The sequence below is a fragment of the Brassica oleracea genome, chromosome C5, assembly GCF_000695525.1.
Source record: "Brassica oleracea var. oleracea cultivar TO1000 chromosome C5, BOL, whole genome shotgun sequence".
NCBI classification, from domain to species: domain Eukaryota; kingdom Viridiplantae; phylum Streptophyta; class Magnoliopsida; order Brassicales; family Brassicaceae; genus Brassica; species Brassica oleracea.
The window spans coordinates 479,074-502,825 of record NC_027752.1 but is presented as its reverse complement, the minus strand read 5'-3'; the positions used below and the strand labels follow the sequence as shown (position 1 = coordinate 502,825).

The 23,752-nt window shown below is 34.4% G+C and overlaps 3 protein-coding genes across 3 annotated transcripts; 2 read left to right on the top strand and 1 right to left on the bottom strand.

Moving 5' to 3' along the window:
- Nucleotides 1-604: 604 nt before the first annotated feature.
- On the top strand, nucleotides 605-6,877 carry LOC106344204 (NAC domain-containing protein 5-like). Its single transcript, XM_013783618.1, has 6 exons — nucleotides 605-828; nucleotides 895-1,145; nucleotides 1,235-1,381; nucleotides 6,114-6,383; nucleotides 6,463-6,585; nucleotides 6,686-6,877. Exons 1-6 carry the CDS (start codon nucleotides 675-677, stop codon nucleotides 6,875-6,877), a joined length of 1,137 nt encoding a protein of 378 aa, XP_013639072.1. The 5' UTR covers nucleotides 605-674.
- Nucleotides 6,878-10,157: 3,280 nt separating this feature from the next.
- LOC106344203 (NAC domain-containing protein 4) lies at nucleotides 10,158-12,584 on the bottom strand. The gene is made up of 5 exons (XM_013783617.1): nucleotides 12,443-12,584; nucleotides 12,055-12,344; nucleotides 11,339-11,411; nucleotides 10,749-10,834; nucleotides 10,158-10,268 (listed from the first exon to the last, which is right to left on the bottom strand). Exons 1-5 carry the CDS (start codon nucleotides 12,582-12,584, stop codon nucleotides 10,158-10,160), a joined length of 702 nt encoding a protein of 233 aa, XP_013639071.1.
- A 5,360-nt stretch (nucleotides 12,585-17,944) lies between these two features.
- On the top strand, nucleotides 17,945-20,238 carry LOC106295298 (NAC domain-containing protein 1-like). Its single transcript, XM_013731157.1, has 6 exons — nucleotides 17,945-18,183; nucleotides 18,280-18,566; nucleotides 18,921-19,016; nucleotides 19,103-19,474; nucleotides 19,570-19,737; nucleotides 19,856-20,238. Exons 1-6 carry the CDS (start codon nucleotides 18,033-18,035, stop codon nucleotides 20,057-20,059), a joined length of 1,278 nt encoding a protein of 425 aa, XP_013586611.1. The 5' UTR covers nucleotides 17,945-18,032; the 3' UTR covers nucleotides 20,060-20,238.
- Nucleotides 20,239-23,752: the final 3,514 nt, after the last annotated feature.

The following is a 23,752-nucleotide window of genomic DNA, read 5'->3' as shown; positions in this document are numbered from 1 at the left end:
TAAAAGTTGTTAATGCATTTTATTGTTTGATCATTACAAGTGTCATGTTTTAAATTTTGCAAATGTACGTTCTTCTTTTTTTGTACAACATGTTTTTATTTCCAAATACTAATTATGAAACGTTTGACTATTTTAAAATTTTGCTTTTTATATATTTAGTTTTAATTTATTTTTGATTATTTAAATCTTATTAAATTTGGTTTGTTTATAATATGTTTTCAAAGCATACAAAAAAGTAAAATATTTTTGACAAATAAGAAAAGTTTAAACTTACTTTATATTTTAAAACTAAAAAATTGAAACTATTTTTTTATGAAAATTCACATATATTAAAACGATAAAAGTGACAATGACAAATTGTCTTTCGAAAAGCCCAAAAAAATCCTGAAAAGCCCTATGACCCTAGGGCTTTGAATTCTAGGCCCAAAATATTTCTGGGTCGGGTTCAAATATCAACGTACTTAGTGGGTTTGGGCAGGGCCAGCCTGGATTGAGACCCCTAACTTCACCGTTAAACATTAACGTTTGATAATTTTATTTTTTTGGTATAAAAGCAACTCTTCTTCCTTCCATTTTAACTTACAGAACGGCAACAATGGAGAAAGCTCTCTTCTGATCTTTTTGTTTTTGAACTTTATATTCATTTGTTAAAATCTTCCGTGTCCTTGAAAAAAATGGAAAATCGGGTGGGGTTCAGATTCATTCCGACAGACGAGGAGATCGTGGACTATTACCTCAGGCTAAAAAATCTCGGTGGTGACACGAGCCATGTAGACAAAGCCATTAGCACAGTAGATATCTGTAGCTTCGAACCTTGGGAGTTACCTAGTAAGTCTCACGTGCTTTGTTAAATCGGATCATGGACTAATTAGTTTTTTTTTTTTTTTTTGCCAGGCAAGTCGAGGAGGGAATCGAGAGATCAGATTTGGTATTTTTTCGGTCGGAAGGAGAACAAGTATAACAGAGGTGAGAGACAGAGCAGGATAACCAAGTCTGGTTTTTGGAAGAAAACCGGAGTTACAACGAATATAATCCGAAAGAGAGGGAACCGCGAGAAGATTGGTGAGAAAAGGGTTCTGGTGTTTCACTCGAATTCCGAATGGGTTATGCATGAATATGTTTCTACGTTCTTGTCTCCTACTCAGGTATGTTAACCTTTTCAAATCCAGATTTGGCTTTTGTGTTACTATTGGTGAGATTGTTTTTTTTTTGGGTCGTGTTTGATTTTGTGCAGACCACATATACAGTGTGTAAAGTAATCTTTAAGGGTGACCCCAGAGATTTACCTTCTTCTTCTTCTTCTGCTCCTGGTGGTGGTGGTGGTGAAGTTGAGCATAATCACTCTCAGTTCACTCATATGAACAACTCTGGTGAATTTGAGGTGGGACTTCATTTGTTTCAGTCAGGTCATAGAGAATGTGACAACGACTTCATTTCTATTCTTCCGTTTATAGAACTTAAGAACTCAAATATAAGAGACACTCTTTCTTATTAATCACTTCAATGCTTTAGAAAATTAGCTCAAAACTAAAGCTCAATCACAATTCACTTGACAAAGCCATTGCTCGACTTTGTCTATTTATATATATCTATAAGTAAATCCTATTCCTAGTAGTAAAACACACGCACACGTTATTGATCCTTATCTCTAAGAATCCAAATCAATCTAGGAATAGATTTACTTGTTGCTCAAGTCTTCAAGCTAACTCCAACATTCCCCCCTTTAAGCTTGAACTCACTCACATCTTCAATGCCAATAAGACTCCTCATCTCCTTGAACTTGATCCTACCAAGTGACTTGGTTAGTATGTCTGCTCTTTGTTCATTGCCGGGCACATGCTCCACTTCAACTTGTTCGTTCTCTACACACTCTCGTATGAAGTGAAACCTCCTATGTATATGTTTACTTCGACCATGAAATACAGGGTTTTTAGTAAGTGCAATTGCAGACTTATTATCGACCCGTATTGTAATCTTTACACAAGCCTCTCCGACCACCTCACTGAGTAACTCTTGTAGCCAAATAGCTTGCTTAGCAGCCTCTGTAGCAGCCATGAACTCAGCCTCACATGATGACAAGGCTACAATCTCTTGTTTCTGTGAACACCATGTGACTGGAGCTTCATCAAGATAGAAAACGTGGCCGGTAGTGCTTTTTCCATCATCATCGTCAACATTGTGTGAGGCGTCACTGTATCCTATCAACTCACGTCGTGTTGATCGCTTGAAGTGAAGTCCAAGCGAGGTTGTACCACGCAGGTAGCGTAACACTTGTTTCAATGCAGCTCCATGAACTTCCTTGGGCTCTTGCATGTATCTGCTGAGTACTCCTACGCTATAGGAGAGATCGGGACGTGTGTGTAGAAGGTAGCGAAGGCATCCAATGCTTCTACGGTAGTCTCGCTCGTTGATGTTTGTTTCTTGTGTTGCTTTGGAGAGCTTTACGTTTATATCCATAGGTGTATGTACAAGATTGCAAGTACCCATACCAGTTTCCTCAAGAATCTTACATGCATATCGATCTTGTACCAACGTAATTCCTTCTTTGTGTTGATGAACCTCGATGCCTAAGTAGTACGTTAGCCTTCCCAAATCGCTCATCTCGAATGTACTAGCCATCTCTCGTTTAAACAAAGCTATAGACTGCAGGTTAGAACCAGTCACCAAAAGATCATCAACATACACACATACAAGAAGATATCCGACTTTGTCCTCTCTTCGATACAAAGAGGGTTCCTTCGTGCATCGTTGAAAGCTGAATCCTCTGAGAATTTGGTTGAGTTTAACACTCCAAGCTCTAGGAGCTTGCTTCAAGCCGTAAAGAGCTTTTCTTAATTTATAAACTTTTCCTTCCTTCCCTTTGACTTCGAACCCTTCAGGTTGAGTCACATAGACTTCTTCCTTTAGTTCTCCATGTAAGAACGCAGTTTTAACATCGAGGTGATGTATTTCCCAGCCTTTTGACGCAGCAAGCGCAATAACCAACCTGATTGTCTCAACTCGTGCTACTGGTGCGAAAACTTCATCGTAATCAATCCCATGCTTTTGAACATATCCCTTAGCTACCAGTCTTGCTTTGTATTTGTTGACACTCCCATCAGCATTCCTTTTTACTTTAAACACCCACTTTAAGCCTATTGGTTTAAAACCCTTTGGCAAGTCCACGAGCATCCATGTATTATTACTTTCGATAGAGGATATCTCCTCTTTACATGCATCAACCCACACTTTCAGTTCCTTTGCTTCATCGAAATCCCACGGTTCATTATTGATCACCATCAACAGTTTTTCACACTCTATATCTGCAAGTAGAACATAATCCTCAAGGTAAGATGGCTTTGAAGTTACTCTTGTTGATTTTCGAACGGCCATTGGTTCATCATGTTCTTCTCTGTCTTCTTCATTATTTTCATAATTATTTGTATCATTCTCAGTCTCAGCATTACTATCTTCCTCAAGATCACCTATATCAAGCGTAAAGGGTTCTGAATTCTCGACAAAACTCTCATTGCTCCAGTCCCATTCCTTGTCTTCGTTAAATATCACATCACGGCTTACTACTATCTTCTTAAGAGAAGGGTCGAGTAGCCTATAAGCTTTGGTACCGGATTCTGTTCCTAGATGTACTAGTATTCTTGAGCGATCATCAAGCTTTTTCCTTCCTGCAGCCTCAGTTCTCGCGTAACAAACACAGCCAAATATTCTGAGATGTTGAAGATTCGGTTTCTTCCCACGCAAGCATTCGTATGGCGTCATTCCTTCCAGTGATCTTGTCCCAATCCGATTGATCAAATAGGTAGCGTGTCTAGTTGCTTCTCCCCACAAGACATTGGGAACATTTCTATGCTTCAAAATACTTCTCGTCATCTCCAACAAAGTTCGGTTTCGACGCTCAACTACCCCGTTCTGTTGTGGAGAATATGGGGCTGTCAAGTGTCGATTGATTCCGTGCTTTTCACAGAAGCTAGCAAAGTCGTGTGATGTGAACTCACCTCCCCTGTCTGTTCTGAACGTTTTCAGTACCATCTTTGTTTCTTGTTCTGCAACTGTCCGAAAGCGCTTGAATTTGTCAAGTGCTTCGCTTTTCTTTTCTAGCAACACAGTCCACATGTACCGTGAATAATCATCAATCAACACAAATACATAGCGTTTCTGTCCTGGTGTTGACGGTGTAATGGGTCCACAGAGATCTCCGTGGACTAATTCGAGAGGACAAGATGCTCTGTACGTGGTTGACTGTGGGAAGGACTGCCTCACCTGCTTGCCTCGCAAGCAGGATACACATGTTTCTTTGGTGACTGCAATCTCCGGCATTCCAATAACCAGTTGCTTGTTTATCATAACCTTCATTGTATCTGTGTTGACGTGACCCAAACGAGCGTGCCATCTCGACGACTCACTACCGAGTGATATCTGTAGGCATTGAATATCAGCCTGCAAGACTACCTTATATAGCCTATTCTTTGCACGTGTGGTCTGGATCATTAGGTGTCCTGTTTTATCAAACAACATTAGCTGATTATCCTTCATCTTTACTTCACAGCCAACCTCTGTTGCTTGACCTAAACTTATGATATTGCTTCTTAGCTTCGGAATATAGTAGACATTGTTAAGTATTTTCTTTTCTCCTCCATCAAGTAGGAACAGAATTGATCCTTTTCCTCGAATGTCTACTAGTGAATCATCCCCAAAACGAACCTTTCCTGTGATGTCTTGGTCAATCTCTTTAAAGAACGCTTGATTCCCACACATATGATTGCTCGCTCCATTGTCCAGATACCATAGATTGCTCATATCCTGCTTGTTCTCAAATAAGCTAGGGTTTACCTTTTGTTCGTTAAGATAAACTACCTCTTGCATCATTAGTTCATCGGCCTCCTGTGTATTATCCTCCTTCTTCTCCACGGTTTCCTGTATCTTCAGCAGTCTATCGGGACAGTCCACAGCATAGTGTCCCTGTTTGTCACAACGAAAACATGTAATGTGAGCCGTGCTTCTCTCAGAGTTTTGTCTGTACGCTTCTCTCTGGTTTTGATACGAGCCATAGCCATATCTTCCTCTCCCACGTCCTCTCCAGTTTGATCGTCCACCTCGCCCTCGACCTCTACCTCCATTAAAATTTTCTGTCTGCGACTCTGTATTAGCATACATTAATTTTCCTGGATCATCTTGTTCTTCTTCCTCATCTTCGCATATTCTTTCTTCGTACGCTTTGAGTCTGCCAACAATATCCTCGAAGCTAGTTGAATTTAAGTCCAAGACTTGCTCGAGTGAGGCTACCATATGAATGTATTTCTTTCTTGGCAAACTCTTGAGAAATTTCTTTACAAGCTTCGGTTCCTCTATGATTTCACCAAGAGAAGCGGATTTAGCCGAGATCTCGGATAGCTTGCCTACGAAGTAATCGATTGTGTCAGCTTCCTTCATCTTCAATCTATCGAATTCCGCCATTAATGTTTGCAATCGAGCTTCTCTAACTCTCTCTGCTCCAACGTGTCGAGCCTTAATGGCGTCCCAGACTGCCTTAGCATCCTCCAGATCGCCTACCTGCAATGTCAACGCTTCTGGTATCGATTGGAACATTAAGGCAATTGCCATGTTGTTCTTTTCTTCATGTTTGCTGCCAGGTTCAATGGTTTCCCAGACTTTATTGACCTTGAGTGCGACTTTCATTCTCATAGCCCATACGGTGTAGTTGGAGGAGTTTAACATCGGGAATTTTATGGAAGAGGGTTTGGTTTCCTTGATAGTCATATCGATTGTATCTTTGTCATCCGCCATTGTTCTTACTTGATAAGAACGGTTTTGTTCTCAGGTTCGTAGATGGCTCTGATACCAAATATAGAACTTAAGAACTCAAATATAAGAGACACTCTTTCTTATTAATCACTTCAATGCTTTAGAAAATTAGCTCAAAACTAAAGCTCAATCACAATTCACTTGACAAAGCCATTGCTCGACTTTGTCTATTTATATATATCTATAAGTAAATCCTATTCCTAGTAGTAAAACACACGCACACGTTATTGATCCTTATCTCTAAGAATCCAAATCAATCTAGGAATAGATTTACTTGTTGCTCAAGTCTTCAAGCTAACTCCAACATTTTTCAGGGGTTACAGAATCAACGTCACTTTACTGGCTTGCTTGATGCGGAGAAGGAAACTCAGATCCATGATGCATTATGCAGGGGTTTAGACAGTGTTTCAACTCATGATTTGAACTCTTTTATCAATTGTGGAAATAATGATGAGGAGCATGTGAATCTTTTGTTTATGCAAGAAAATCGCAACGATTACAGACCTAAAATATCACTCACCGGTTTCATTGATCATAGTGATGATGAGGATAGTGATTCTGATTTGATATCTGCAACAACAACAGTAAGCTTAATTTTACTATGGTAAATCCTCTGTTTTCAGGTTCCACCTCACAACGCTAACGTTTTGTTTACTGCTATAGGGCTCCATCCAAACCTCGAGCGCTTGTGATAGTTTTGGTAGCTCAAATCGTCGCATAGACCAAATCACAGACCTACAAAACTCTCCTAACTCAACAACCAAGCTAATGTCACCAACCCAAGTGGTGAGCCTTATTCTTTCTCTTTCTTTGTATACCTGACAGTCCCTTAATGCTAATCATGCTACTCACAACATTTTTGGCTTCTAATTTGATATGATTCAAGGTGAGAAAAACCAGTCTTGATGCATCCAAGGAGAAGTCTGATGTACAAGGGAATGAAATGGGGGAGTACTATAAAATGGATCAAGAGGTCATCAACAAGAAAAGAGGAAGTTTCTTTTACAGGAAAATCCGAAGCTGCATTAAGAAAACTCTGCTATGTTCCCCCCCCACACCCCAAGAACATGATAATTAATTAATAAATGAGATCAAGAAAACTACCTTTAGTATTTTCCAAGTTTGCAAAAGTTCTATGTTATGTCTTATCTTGTTTTGTGACTTTTTTCTCGTATTGTATGTCCTTACGTGTATAAATAATAAAGGCGAATTGTGATAACAAGTTGCATGAAAAGACAAAGTTGTCAAATTCATTTGGACGTAGCATCAACCTGTACTCAAACGATCCTACCTAACCCTTACAAGATGCATCAGATTCAACAAAATAAACAAACATTAATGTCGAATCAAAATACATTATACAGTAAAAACTCTATAAATTAATACTCGATAAATTAATAAATACCATAAATTAATAAATTTAAAAAATTCTTAGGTAAATATATGATTCCATTAAAATCATACATTAATAATTGCCATACATATACACACTTTTTTGTTTTATGTTTTTCTTCAAAATAAATTTCATCTCAAATTTTAATTTTAGTTTTACTAAATTACATATAAAAGTGGATTTGTATTATATAATATGTATTCATCATATACATAAACTATATCAAATACTCTAATAAAATAGTTAAAGTTCAAATCTATAAACTCTGACCAATATATAATATCATGAAATAATTTTCTTTTTCATTTTTACACTAAAAATAATTAAAAAAATAAAAGTCTAAAAAAATCTTAAATTAATAAATTTTAAGAGTCTCAGCATTATTAATTTATAGAATTTTTAGTGACAGTATACCACGTGCAATCTTGTCATGTTAATGTTCAAGTCCAAACCCCACTAGAGTAACGCTAACTTTTATTTTTCTTCCTCTTTGTTTTAAGTAAATACAGTGAACAAATACTTGAAACACAATTATTTTACCAAAATACTTTAGTATTAACACGAATCTTTCCAGATTCAACAGTATCTTTTCACTATATTAGTAAATAATTTAGTCAGATAATTAATCTTGTCCATAAGAAAATCTAATTCACCATACTAGATCGGTTCTCTATAATTTAATCAAACATTGAAGTTGTGTCTAAGGATATCCATTTCGCTATATTATGTCTACATTAGATGTATGTAAGCGTGCACTTACTTTTTAAGTGTGTGGAAAACTGAATATAGGATTAGGAATATGCTCATTGCGTATGTATTCAACATTGTTTGCGCCAATAAACAATTGAATTTGTGATTAGAGAATTTTGTTAGAAGAAAAAGGTTGTGTCATTTCGCTTTTAGTTCTTGAATCTCTAGACTCGTATATACAGTATATGACAAAGAAATCGTCCATTACTCCTTTTGACTCTTCGTCATCAATCTCTAGCTAGTCCTACCTAAACCTTTAATTCTTAAAGTGTTCCAATCCTAGAAGAGAAACTTCTCTGTGATTTATTTTTGCGAAAATTTGAATAAATCTACGGTTAAAATACTTTATCGTTCTTATATCTACGATTTCTACGAAATTTCTTGCTTTTATGTCAATTTTTTTCTTATTTGTTATGTAACCATGTTTTTGTCACATAATTAATGGACTACTAAGGTTAAACGGATCATGCACCATTTTCTAATTAAAAAGGTCTGAAAATGAGAAGACAAGCTCGAGAATGAAGATACTTTCGTACTCTCTTGGTAGTAGACTAGTAGTTACTACTACTGTCAGTCTGTCACATGATAATTGCAGTAATATGAAAAATAAACGTCACTACTCTGTGTCTGTTTTAGCAGGAGAGATTTTAGATTCTTTAATTAAAATCTAAAATGTCAACTAGACAGGGTCTGCAATTGGAAATCCTATTTGCCCTCTTTTCTAATTAAAAGTAACGTAGTCTTCTTTTCTTTCTAACATTTCAACAACGCCACAAGGTTAATAGACTTCTTGGGGCAACTTATGTTCTTATTCACCTGGTTTAGCAGGAGAGATTTTATTTACAGAATTCAGGAACAGTGCAAAGCTACCTCAAAATCTTGTTTGCAACTCAGTGTTATTTACTATACTCTTTTCTGTTTTAAAATGTAAATAATTTTAAGTTAACATCACTAATGTTAAGAAAATTATTATTTAATATATAAGTTTAACCAATTACAAAAGTTTACATAGTTTAATTGGTCACACAATAATTAATAAATACAAAAATTGTATTGAAATGTTAAAATTATTTATATTTTCAAACAATAAATGTTTATAAAACTATTTATGTAGTGAAACAGATGGATAGATGGAGTAACATATAAACAAAAAGTCGAATAAACATTTTAAGAAATACAGTTGTTAGAACTTTGGAGATTAAAAGAAAGTTCCAGAGAGAGAAAGTAGATATATTCTTGGGTCCGGCGTACGGCCGGCGCGTGAGCGAGCGGGCCGTCGCTGGAGCCCTTCGTTCTTCCGCTGAGGTACTTCTCCTGCTTCTCCCTCGCATCCTCTCCCTGACCGCCTTGTCTGAGCTCTGGTCCAGTCCCCATCCGTCGTCGTCAATTCGGGGAGTGAACCGACATCAATGGTGGCGATGCGTCTGGAGTAACGATGCGATCGTGTGGAGGGTTTGGTGTGGTGAAGTAGGCTTGTTAGATTAAATTTCGATTCTGGGAGGTGGAGGCTTCTACAGCTCCGTTGATGCCGGCCTTGTTACCGGGAGGTGGAGGCTTCTCCAGCTCTGCTATCGCCGGCTTTTGACTCTGGGGGGTGAAGGCTTTCTTTGCCTTGCGTCGCCGGCTTTTGGTTCCCTAGTTCCGTTTTAGGGTTTGATTTTTCTATCTATGTTTATGAAGTTTCGGGTTGGATTCGATGGATGAGCTCTCGTCGGAGGACGATCGAAGCTCTCTGGTGGTAAAGGGTGATGTTTCGAGAGAAGCTTTCTTCTCGGTGATGAAGGGAGGCGGATGAGATTTCGAAGTGGCGATTGATGCTCTCCGATAATGGAAACACATGAATTGAAGGCGTTTGCGATGAAGAGGGTGTGGAACTAATGAGCGCTGGTGTGTTCCGGTGAATTGATGGTTGGTTCACCGGTGGTGGCTTGAAGGGGGTGATGTCGTGGCTCGATGCGGCGGCGCCTCGTTTTGTTTCCAGGGTTTCTCTAAGTGAGCTTTCGGCCTATGTTTGTGGGGTTAGATTGTCCTGGTTGGACTTTGTAATGTTTTGGATTTTGTCCTTTAATCAAATAAATTCTGGACGGAAAATAAAAAAGATGGGATTAACATATTCCTAGGAGATCGTGAAATTAAACTAGTACAATATCAATAACGCCAAAAGGAAGGGTACAATACAAATAATAATATCAATAGAAAGACAGACGAAAGAGAACTAAAGTAGAAGAGATCCAAAGATTCCAAATGATGGCCGCTTTTTGGTTTTCAAGTCCTCGAAGCAGTTGAAACTGAGCCTTTGTTGAGAAGTAAGAGCGGCGCGTGTAGTCTGATACTCCCAAGTGTCCCAATCAGTTAACTTATTTAGATTTGGTCGGTGTTGGGAGTTGGAACGTTACGGGCCCCATCACTGCCTCGCTGATTTCCAAATGCTGCGGAAAATATATAAAATAACTTTTTGTAACATAATTAATTAATACTTTTATTTTACCCTATAATAGTAATTTTATTTCATTTTTCTATACCAATAAAATAAGAAAGCATTTTTTTTTCTCAAAGTTGTGTCACTCCGAGCACCCTCGGAATGCAAAGAGGGTTTTTAGGAAAAAATGTGGTGTGGGACCCACTAAAAGGGAGAGACGGATGTTTCCTGTCGCGAAATAAGCGACATATTTTGCATTGTTTCGCGGGTCTCACTGACACATGGCGATCCGCGATTGGTTCATTTTTAATTTTTTTAAATCAGACAAGAAAAAAAGAAAAAAAAAAGAAAACCCAAGTTGAGTATTTGCGTTGAAGGTGCTCTCACATTCGAGTTTTCCACAGTGTTTTGTCCGTACACGTGTCCATTTTCTCCGCGAAGGAGACCGCTGGATTCACCTTGTTCCCATGACTTTCAAATAAACACACAAGAAAAAAAATTTAATTGAAATAGTATGAAATTTTCTCGTAATAAATAATGAAAGACGAATATCTTTGTGATAAATCTAATAAGCTTTTGAAACAAAATCTACAGTAATTATTAAACCTATTACAATGCAAGTTTTCATTCTTACTGGTTAAAACATACGGAGTGAATATATAATACTTAATCTTGAATAACTTCATGTTAGATATTTTGAAGATATTTTGATTAAAAATGCAAACTGTAAATATTCTAAAAACACAATGGACTCGTATTCTCACCTTTTAAGTGGTCACAGCTTGACTGTCCCAAAGATACAAATCAATAAATCATAAAATACCACGCGAGCTCGTGGGATCTTTGGTTTGTAATTGAAGAATTATTAGTTATCAAATAAAATTTCGTACGTACATGCGTTGTATCGGCGAAACTTCCCCAGTGGTTACTGTCGAACTGATAAGAGTGGTCAAGCCACCTAGAGCTGTCGAGTTCTGGGGTTAGCTCTTCTAAGTCATTACAGTAGTCTCCACCATAATCTTCGACAGGGTCCTTGTGGTGCGTCAACATCTAAAATTAATCATGCAATCATTTAGCCCAATTAAACCCATTCACATCAAACCAAAATCGTACTGAAAAGTCATATGAATACTAATTAAAAAAAATCGAAGATGAAATAATCTGATTCAATTGGTCCGATGTTTTTTTCTACCTAAACAAGTATTCTATAAAAGAAAAACATATTGCTACAATATTAATCATACTGAGACTGTATAAAAAAAATGTTTGTATATGGTTTCTATGTTCTCTAAAGTTAACTGTGAACTAATTTAAAATCGCCTTTACCTAGCTACTTAAAATACATATACCAACACCTTAAATATATGAAAAAGTTGTTCCCATATTATGTAAAATACCAGGGAGTCATTAAGTATAGGATCGGAAATGATAGTGGGAGAGAGATCTGTCACCGCAGGGGAAGCATCTACGGCGACGCCACTCCGTGATCTTGTCTTTTTCTTGAGTTTGCAGAGAACAAATGCGTCCTTCACATAATTCATAGATAGTCACTAATTAACGCTTCAGTTCATACATATAGTTGGGGTCACAAATTTATGTTTTGATCTAATCATAAAGTTGCTACTAACATAATTTAAAGTGGAAATGAGAAGGGTCGCAGTTTTAACATCGCTTTTGGACCTTTAATTACTACCTTATTGGGGTGGTGGAGAAAGGAATGAAATTCATGGATGATCCAAGTGAACTTGTGTTGATGGGCTGTGGTGGGTAGTAAAGTAGATGATCTTCTGTTTTTGTTTTCTTGGAACACAAGAAATTTCTTTAAACCGATAGGGTTACCATCAGTGTCCTTAATCGTACAGCTATTCCCCGTTATCTTCCAGTGTCCTGTCTTTGATGCCCTCTTCCTTCGGTTGAGTTTCCCGAACTTCTTTACCGGAGATATGAAGTACCAAGTGTGACCCGATTCTATCTTCGCCAGCCCTTTTCAAATAACACATAAACATGAAGAAGTGATGTTAGATTTTTGACATGTATGAATTAGGGTTTATGATTTTAATTAGGGTTTAAAGATAACCCACCTGGTAAATCTGCTGGTTCATGGTGACATATGTTGACCTCGTTTATTTGTGTCCCCTCAGGATCATCATTTTCTGTGATCTTGTTATTCAAGTAGTAGTTAATGAGCTCATCTTCAGGTGGGTTAAATGTGTACTTATTCATCTCTATTAACCAAGACGCTGAGTTTGTTATGACACACGTGAAAAAAATGGACTACAAATCGAATATGTGGAAAGCCACAAAAGAAAATGAGATTCTATAAGAGTTTTAATGATGCCTAAGAACTAAGGAAAAATAAGAGAGGAGTTCAACTGATGGAGCAAGGCTTAGCTTAAATAGGAGTGTTAGCCGCTAAAGATGTTTACTTATATTTAATTTGTAAGAGACCAAAGACCAAAATGGTGGTAACTAAACGCTGAATCAAAGCGAAAACGACAAAAAAGCATGCACATTGATGAGAAGGCATGGCACTATGCTATAATTTAGTTTAATTTTCGTCAAATAAACGTTATATAATAACACCAAATGTACGGCAACAAAACCTCGCCGACAGAGAGTTCTTTGATTTTCTATTAACGAACAAAAAAGAGAGTTTTCTTTTACTTTAAGAAATCAAAGTAATTTTGTAATAACAGTACCCTTTTTCTTAAGACAAAGAAGGGTTTTCAAAACCTAGTATGTCTCAATATTAACCGATTTACAATTTATACGGTAGTTCCATACATAAGAAATATGACCCATCCATACTAAGCTTTCTAATGAAAAAAAAATCTAAAACATAAACACGACTCCAACTACCACTAACAGGTCTAGTAAGTAGTATATCTGGCAAAAAAGACATGTCACTAACCCACGCTAACTGAACAACAAAAATTGTAATGCTAAAATATGTAGAAAAATCCAAATTTTCTTTTGATAACCCTACCACAAAAACCCATGTGAGTGCCACATTCAAGCTGGTGAAAGTATATTTCCAAACTGAAAAAGAGGTCACATGTGAGTGCAAACCACATGAATCTTGAACCTCGTTTTCCAAAAGGAAATTTGTCAGTTAATATAGTATCATTATTGGATCTAATAAAACTGAAACATTTTATTTGGACGGTCTTCAGAGTTTTTTGCTTTTCTGAAACCCAAAAATTTCTACATTAAATTATTAAATAATGTAAAAGGAAAGGCCAATAATTCGCGCTGAAAATGTCGTTGCCTTTTTTACTTTACATGTCACTAGAACTTTTCTTTTGTCGACCCACTGGGATTTATATAAACACTAATAATAGCTTCGAACGAACATTTTTTTTTTGACAAAAAAGAACATATATTTTTAAGTTAAATATAACTTTCTTTAGCAAATAATCGTAACCATAACTCAGGATTCGCTTTGTTCTTTTTCTTTTTCTTCATGGCGGCGACTCACTCCATTACTTGCATGCTAATTTTATTTCTTAACTTGTTGGTTATTTTCGTATTTACGTACGAAACATTTTTTTGGGTCAAAAATATGTTTCATCGTTTGGTCAAAAATATAAGCTCGAAATTAATAAATGAACCTTCTCTTTTCGATTTAAAGATAATATAAAATTTAAAACGTAATGTAATATTTTCAGTTTTTTATGACTACCTTTGGTAGTTATTTACTAGTTTTAAACAATTTTTCTGAGTAACAAAAAACAGTATTTTTTTGTTAATGCTACGAAGCTTCGGTATATATGGATGTCCGTATAATAATGATTATGTATAACTTTGTATAATTGTATATATGTTACTATGTGTCTATGTTAGTGTACTATTCAGTGTACCTGTAAAGGATATGTAGTTAGGTTACAGCAGAGAAAGATATAAACACAAATGTGTACCTACGCGTTGGCTTCGTCCTTTTTTCTTCATTTACGATAACGTTAAAAACTGAAGAGTCCAAAATACAGGTGGGTTTTAGATATGTTTGGACTTTGTGTAGTCCGGACAAAGAGTTAAATGCTCGACCCAAAGTATATTTTTGGGCCTGGATCTTGATTAGCTAAGTCCTGTCCAGGCTCTCGGTAGATACATAATATTACATATGCATTAAGATATTTGAAGGCATACCTTTGATTTCTACGAATAAAATACGCAAAACAACTGGTATATGTTACTATCATAAACCTTTAAACTAAACGATATAATTGAATTTTATACAGTTGTTCCAAATCACTAAAAGTTATCCTTTTATGGAGAGGCAATAAACACATCTATTTTATATATTAAAACAAAAGTCACAACCTTGATTCATGTGTGATTTAAGAAAAAAATAGATTTAATGGACCTATTTCTAAAAAAATTATGTTACATTTAATCTTTAATTTTATCATTTAAATTTTAGGTTTACCAGAAATTTTTATTGGGCTATCAATAATTGAATTTAAACAATAGATAGTATAAATTAAATAGATATAATTTAATGTTGTAATAATGTACTTCCATATGTTCAGGGCCGGCTTAGGCATAGGGGCAAGGGGGCATGGACCCAGGGCCCAAATTGTTTTTTGCATAATCAGTGTTAAAATGAGGTATGATTTTCAAAAAAAAAAATTAAGAAAAGGGGTCCAAATTTTTTATGTTTTCCATAAGTATATGTAACTTTTTTTTTGAAAAACAATTTTGCCCAAGGGCCCACAATTTACTTGAGCCGGCCCTGCATACGTTAATTATTTAAATATTTATCGATGTTGCCTTTTGAAATTAAAAAGATTTTTTTTTAAATAACAAAAATCATATTATCTAACAATGGTTAATCTTTACTACCAAACCAATGAAAACAATTTTAAACTATATAGTTTATTTTAAAAATTAAACAAAAACTAAATGTTTAATTATTTACTCGATAATATAAATCTATGAAGCGAAAAGTTTAATTTTTAAAAAACTTTCTAAATTTGTGAAATATTATAATATCTTTGAATATGACAATAAAACAAAATTTTACTAATATTTATATATATAGTTACGATTTTAATAATAAAATAATAATCCAAAAATATATATATAGAAAAAGATACAAATAAATGTGAAAGTTTGAAACAATTTATTCAATGAAAAAATATACCGTAAACTTAATATGTTTTAAAAATTGATAGGCACATTATATATTATAATATATACCAATTTAGAACTGAAAATAAAATATTTATATAAAAATAAATGAAAACAAAATCCGCGCGGTCGAGATCTAGTTATCTTTTTTAAAGCTTAGTTATTTGATTGTGTTAGCAAACACACTAATGAAGAAAGTACACTTACTGCGTTCCAAATGTGTCGAAATAGAAATCTGTATCTTTCTAACTCTTTAAGCGCTAACAAATAGTTGACAGAAACAAGGTTGTGACATTTATCTTTAATTTAAATAATAATTTTGTAATGGTCTAACTATCTTTGACTTTATAATTCGTACCTAACCCCGGAAAATTTTCCGAAAATCCTAAAAAAAAAGAAAGAAAGAGTAAAGAGTGTTGTGATTTGAGTTTTATTCCTCTAAAAGCTTTAATCGATGTACATGTATGATACAGTGTGGTTTAATTTCTCAATGCCAATCATCATATTTGTTAATGTTTAAGTTCAAACCACATTAGGTTAAATTGTTGCCAACTTTTTATTCTATTTGTTTTTTTTTAATGTATAATGACGGTTTATACTTCGATCCCCCATGGTGTTAGATCATCAATTAAACCTATTTGGAGTAGTTCAATAAATATGGAATTTGATATCAACAAATAATAATAATGATGGTTCTATACTTTCCATAAATTATATCTATTTGTTTCAAAACAATATTATTGTAGATTCGTATAAAACCAGGAAATCAAAGGAACTAATTAATGAATTACTCTCACTTGATATTTGAAGTCAGTTTTTCATCTAGAAAGGCACTTAAAGATTATACAAATAAGATGTTAGGAAAGTTTTTAGTTCAATGCTCAATGAAGAAAATAAAAATAAGTGCATTTTTATTCTGGAAGATGCGAGTGAAGTTTGACTAGTACTATATTGAGAATATTTTTGGTTGTTTCTTTTGATATTTGTATGGATAACATTAATCTTTTCTCACAAGGAAAGTCTCTTATTGGTCAATATGAACCACTTGCTCTTGTTTCTTTTATCATGTGCTCTCTTCTAAATCGTTTTTTTACAACGAACTACTAAGATTTTCTTGGTCATGAATGTAGCTTCGTCATTTGAAGATACTAAATGAAATCTCCTTTTAGATTTTTTTTTCTTTCTAATGTTTTGTTGCCCCCAACTGACTAAATAGCTATACGTCATGCATCATTGTTCGTCTAATTCAAAGCAATCCATTCCCTTGTATTTTTTTAAAAAAAATTCTCATCAATTCAATATATATACTTGTATGATTTACTCAGTTATATGTACATATGAAACTAACTATCTACTTTTGTCATGATATCCCAAGACTAGAAACGTTACGATATACCAAGATTCGTGAACAACTCGATTTTTAAGGTGAAAGACGTAGCACTTTTCATCAAAAGATATAGCCTAACATATGGGAGTGAGAACCACTAGCTAACACCTACTTAGTGACGCCAAAAAAGGAAAAGAGCAAAAATTAAACTACTTCTCACTTTGTGTGTGGTTCTATTGCATTTTTCCAGACTTTTTCCTTTGAATTAAATGAGCTGTAAACAACACGGTCAAATTTTCAGCACACAATTCGTAATCTTCTAGATGTTCCAACGAATGACCACAACATCATATGATCGAAAGAAGATGTTTTTCTACTTGAAAGAATCAAAGAGTAAGGAGGGGACAAATTAAAGAGATAAGCACCCTCAATTTTTAAATAGGAATAGTGAAGATCCTCTTATATTAAAAAATAAGATGTGTGTTTACACATAGCTAGAGGTTCAACGTTCTCACCTTGGTCCCCACTTCGACCGCCCAACTTAAAGCTTAAGATTATTTTTCTTTTGGACAACACTTAAAGCTTAAGATTGAGATTAAAATCTTAGTTCTACTCTACTTACTCGGGGTTTATTCTCTCTACCATTTGCTTTTATAAAAGGTAAATACTGTAAAAATATATTTCTTACAACAATGAAACTAAAACATAAATTACGACATACACGTCGTGATAATTCACTAGCTATTGTATTTTCTGCGTTTGAGACTTTTTAATCTCAAAAGTCTGGAAATACTTTTTATAACGTGAAAAAATTAGTTGAACTAAGAGAACATATCATTGGGTTGGTGTAAATACTATTTATACCAAATCAGGATAACCTATTGTAAAAACCACATTTAGATATTGATGTGCTTTTCATACACTCTATGCCCACAAATTACTGTTTCTAGTTCACATGTATCTAGAAAGGTGAGGTTTTGTACTGTAAAAAAAAAAACTATCACCAAATGAGATGAAATATGGAACCGAATATTTTGATTAAAATTAATTATTGAAAATAAAAAGGGTGAATTATGATGGCCTATTTAAATTCTCATTTTACTCTCTCTCACTCCCTCCAAATCAATCAACAACCAAAAGCAAAACGCAAAACACAGAGAAGAAACAAACAACTCTCATAAAGAGCGACCGGCGGCGAAGAAACTCTTAACCGGATGGAGGAAAAGCCAGGGTTTGAGTTCCGTCCGTACGACGAGGAGCTCGTGGGTTTCTATCTCCGTCAGAAACTTCTCGGAAACCATAGTCTCGTCGACGGAGTCATCAGAGATATCAAAATCTGCAGCTTAGATCCTTGGGACTTGCGCTGTAAGTTTCGATTATTTTTGTTCGAATTTATGATTTTTAGTTTTTTTTTTTTCTGATGATTTAGGGTTTCTGTTCCCCTGTCTCTCTGTCTCTCAGTTCAATCGAAGATCAAATCTAGAGATCCTTTTTGGTACTTCTTGTCCCGTATAGAAAACAGCGGGGGTCGACAGAGCAGGACGACGCCTTCTGGGTCGTGGAAACTCACCGGAGATCCTGTGTATGTCAATGATCGGTGGGGTAACTTGACTGGTTTTCGAGGTAAGATTGGTTATAAGAGGGTTCTAACGTTCAGCAAGGGGAAAAGCAGCAGCAGCAGCAGCTCCATATCCGAGTGGGTGATGCACGAGCTTCACTACACCCACACCGACTTGCCTGAACACAAGGTATCATCCTCTTTGATTTGTGTTATTTTGTTCGAGATCCCATTTTCCAGATTCCGGGTCGATTTTTAATATATAAATATTATTATTAAAAAAAGGTTACAACACTGACTTTCTGTGGATTGGTTGTTGTTTCGTGTCTATAGCTGCTGTGATAATTTAATTACTTATCAATGTTATTAAAAAATCATAAACATTATGTTTGTTTTTTTTCAATGTGTATTATAGTAGTATTATGTTGTTAAGGGATGTTTGTACGGACAAAACAAAGTTGAGGTTCGAAATCTGTCTGATTTTGCTTTTGACACCGATGGAGCTTATGTGCTTTTGTTGCTGGATTTTTTTTTTTTGTTACAGAGGAGCACCTACGTCATCTGCAGACTGGAATACAAGGGTGACGACGTGACCATCTTATCTGTTCCTCCCTCTGTGGCCAATAGTGCAAGCTCTGTGGTTAGTCATATAATCTTTTCTTTTGCGGACCCTTAAAACAAATATCTTTGTGTCTTCAACTGATTTTTAATGTTCCCTTTGTCCAGGTCGACCAATCACTTCAAGGGAATTCTGGACATTACAACACTTTGTCCGAGTATGATTCAGGACATCAGTTTAATGGAAACTATGACATGCAGCAATCATTTCAAGGATATTCAGAATATTTCAACCCTACCTCGGAGTATGGTTTAGCTAATCAAAGCCACTGGTTTGGCAACCTACAACAACAAGTTCCTTACTCTGCCCCATATCAAGATCATTCTGATATGCTGCTGAGGCAGGTTGTTGAAGAAAACTTTCCCTTTTTGGTCGATGAAAGGACATGTATGCGAGAGGATCCTAGCCATCACCGGCCTAAAAATCCTATCACTGGGATTTTACCCGGTGATAGCAGTGATGATGACACTGACTCAACGGTAACACCACTTTACGACACTACATATTTACAATCTGTATCACTTCTGTTTTGAGAATGTTGCTCACAGGTCTGTTTTTTTGGGCTTTTTAATAGATTGGGAGAGGTACTTGGAGCTCTACCGATAGTGTTGGTAGTAAAGATGGAACATACCATACTCCTATAGATGCTACTCCATCAGTGAGTACTGTTGAGCCTTTGCACAATCATGAGCCACAAGAGCAACCAAAGCAGCTGGAGTTGCAATTGCAGGGCAAAGAAAAGGTAGTTGTTATTATTTTACACTTTCACTGAGAAACATGATTCTTATGCAAAATGTGAAATCATAAATTCTTAGTTACATTACATGTTAAATTAAGAGGGGATATGAATCTGTTTGCAGGTGATAAATAAGCAGCAAAGAGAATGCGAGTGGAAAATGGCAGACGATTGGATCAAGAAGGCTCCATCCACCTCTGCAGTGAAGCAAAGCTGGATTGTTCTGGAGGAGATAAGTCAGAAGAATTCACGGTGGATCTATCTCAAGAACATCATTGGCCTCTTATTGTTCATCATCATCATTGGTTGGATCATTCTAGTTGGTTAGGTGATCAAAATCCGGTTTTTCCCACAAGTTTCTTTCTTTCTTGTCTTCTGTATTTTGTTTTGTTTTGTTTTGTTTCTTTGCTCTGTTTTCTTGCTTTTAAGTGTTTATGTATCTGGGAAAAAAAAAGAAAAGAGAGGTGTAAAAGAAGTATGTAGAGAAATAAATAAAATAAAGGGTATGTATCATTTTGTGGTGTAGTCTTATATAATAGTAGATCAAAAGATTCTGCATAAAGAAGAGATATCATCAGAGATCCAAATTGTGTTAAGAATGCTGTTGGCTCAAGAATCTAAGTGAGTGGATAACAAATAGAAAATCGGAGAACCAGCAACTAAAAAGTATCAACTGTACCAAAACATAAGTATGAGTTTACCATTGATGTTAGCACTAGGTAAGGAATGAATGTTATATATTACTAAAGTTTAGACAGAGCTTTCTTCCGTAGCTAATAAAACAAAAACTGAAAACGCTTAAAATCGTAACTCTTCTTCTTGAGGTTGTTACGTCAATCGGTTTGCAAAATTAGTAATAAAAAATTTGAGAACGTCAGATGTCCTAGTGGTAGTACTGAATGTTTCTCACACACGACTACCCGAGGTCGCCAGTTCGATACTCAAGGACAGCGGGGTGGTACTGGGTTAGCTAAAAAATCCCTACGGGGATTTCTGGCGAAGTGACACTTCGGGTTGAGCCCAGTCACTATAAAAAAATTCAACCTATACAGTTTAAGTTACAAAAAAAAAATAGTAATAAAATGTTGTTCCTTTTTATTTTGGCATAGTGTCATCTGTTCATTATCCACAAAGTAATCTACTTATTTAAAACCTTCCCAACAACATAAGAATGATTACGACGTGTGATATTTACTAACTTCAATGCAACTCATCGAATCGATGATTAAAACAGACAAAGATAATCATATCGTGAGTCGGTAAAAATAAATAATTGGATCCCTTTTGGATTAATTCCGCATGCAACCGAAAATGTTGGAAGGCAACCATTCAAGTCACAAGCTCAACGCTTTCGCATAAAAACTGAACACTGTATATCCTATACAATGTAAAAAGTTTTTTAAAAAAATCTTAATCTACATACACAATCATCTATTAAAATCGATCTGATGAAGTATTTAAACAGCTTTTAAAAAGAATTATTCCACTCTTCATTCTTACTTTCCTAAACATTTCCAGGGTTCAAAAGAGCCTTTTTAGCTTCCTGGCCTCTCTTTTTTTGTGAAACTAAACGCAATCAGTGCGTCCACACCAATAGATTGGCAATTTAAGTTTGATCACTAGATCTTGACATCATTGTGCGAGAAAAGTGATTAATAAACTTTTATTTTATTATAAACAAGAGAAAGTAATCAACAAAGTAAAAGAACTCACTAATCACTATGTTAAATTTAGTGTTTGTAATCAAGTTGATTGAATTGAAGTTCGTGAAATTAAATATTTCATATTCGTTTTATAAAGAGTGTTACTTTTACGCATCTCATAGAAATTAAAAAATATATAAAAACATGTTTTTATTGATTACAAGTTTACAACTAATATATTTAAGATAAATAAAATTATTTATATGATAGTATATTTTATAGTTAATTTTAAGATTAAAATAAATTTATATATATATATGAATTCTAAAATGTCGCTATTTGTGTGACAACATATATATCACAATGACATTTTTTGTTTAACAGAAGAAATATTATTATAATTTTGTAAAAATCTAATTAAATATAAAAAAATTTAGAATATATCAGTGAGACAAACTTTCATGTAACAGAATCAAATCACATCCCACAATTAATGGATATCAAGGTTTTAGCTACTTCTTTCCTTTTTAATACTTTGACAAAAAAAAAGAGACAAGGCAAGAGTTTAAGGTCTAAAAGAAATGATGAGGTTTAGAACGTTTTTAATGTCGTATTTAAGTTTTTAATTTAGAATAATTCTATAATATAATTGGATTTTACTTTAACTGTATTTATTTAAAATGGAAATAAAATAATGAATACACTACTCAAATAGTTGTGGAATAACCTATTTTATTTTGCTATAGAGCGAAAACAGAATAAATTTGGAAAAAAAATATTTTAAACTATATGGGTAAGTATAGGGGTGGGCATTCGAGTACCCGTTCGGGTTCGGGTCGGGTATTTCGGTATAGAGGTGTAAAACCCGTTCGGGTATTTTTGAACTTCGGGTCGGGTTCGGGTATTTTTAGTTCGGATTCAGTTATTTCGGATCAGGTTCGAATATTTAGATTTTGAAAAAAAAAATATTAATTTTTTCATTTTTCAAATTTCTTGTATTTAAAAATATAACTTTCACTTAACTATTTTTTTATTTTTAATAGATTGAATGGTTAATAGATTTGAACATAACATTTTAAAACTAAAAAGATATTAATTTGGTTATTGTTTTTAAATTTTCGATGTAACTTTTTGTTAATTTTTGAAATAAAAAGTTTGACATGCATTTTAAGTGAGTAACAAATCATTTTTTTCCGTAATTGTATGTATATCATATGAACTTAAAGTATGTGTATTATCAATATAAATATTTTATATAAAATGAGATATATAAACTAGAAATATAAGGTTAATTATACATATGTTCGGTTATCTTCGGATATCTATTCAGGTTCGGATATTATCCGTTCGGGTTCGGATATATAATCTCTCCTAATTCAATACCCGTTCGGATATTTTGATACTTCGGTTCGGATTTCGGTTCAGATTTTTCGGATCGGGTTCGGGTGCGGCTTCGGATATCAGGTAAAGTGCCCACCCTTAGAGAAGTAGATATTGTTTGCTTTGTTAGTTGAATAAACCAGCGTTTTGGAAAGTACAGATCTTCACAAACGACAATTTAGTAACATACTAGGTAATAACTCGCGCGGAATGTGATTATTAGTTTTGTTATTTTTAATAAAAGCACATTAAATCTGTTTAATCTGGATATCGGTTCGGTTTTAAGTTATTTTTTTACTTTTAATCTCCTAAAATATTACTATTATTTTAAATTAATATTTATTTTGGTTTATTCGGTTAGAATGTTTGATTTTTTAATTTTTCTCGGTAAAAACCAAAAATTACTATTATTTTTTTATTTTCATGTTATGAATTTTAGATAGTCGTCATGTCGAACCAATGGTTTCATATCATAGTTTGTAAACGGATAATAATTCAAGAAAAATAAAAGAAAATTATTAAAACAAATCATTTCATTACAATTTGGTCAGTAATGAAAGAATCATTAAGAAAAAATATTTCAACTTCCAAAAAAAAGATATTTCAGTTGTGATAAATACTTAGTCACAAGGTGTTCACATCAAGGTGCACATGTATATGTATGTAAAAGTATATAAAAATAGTTGACAAATATATAAAGATATTGTTAATTAATATTAAGTGACATTTTTGTTCAAAATAATACATGAAAGATAAAATTAAAATTAATTAAAATTAAAAAGGCCTTGACATTAGTGAATTTTTTTTCATATAAAGAAAAATAAATTGTATCCGTAAATAGAGGTGGACGCATATCGAATATCCGGGTATTTGGAGGCATTAATGTCGATTCAATCTTTAGCCACATGGATAGTCGGTGACTCTGATATCCGAAATGATTTAGAATTTTAAAGAATATCTGATTTGATCCGTAGATAAAATAAAATTTTAAAAATAAT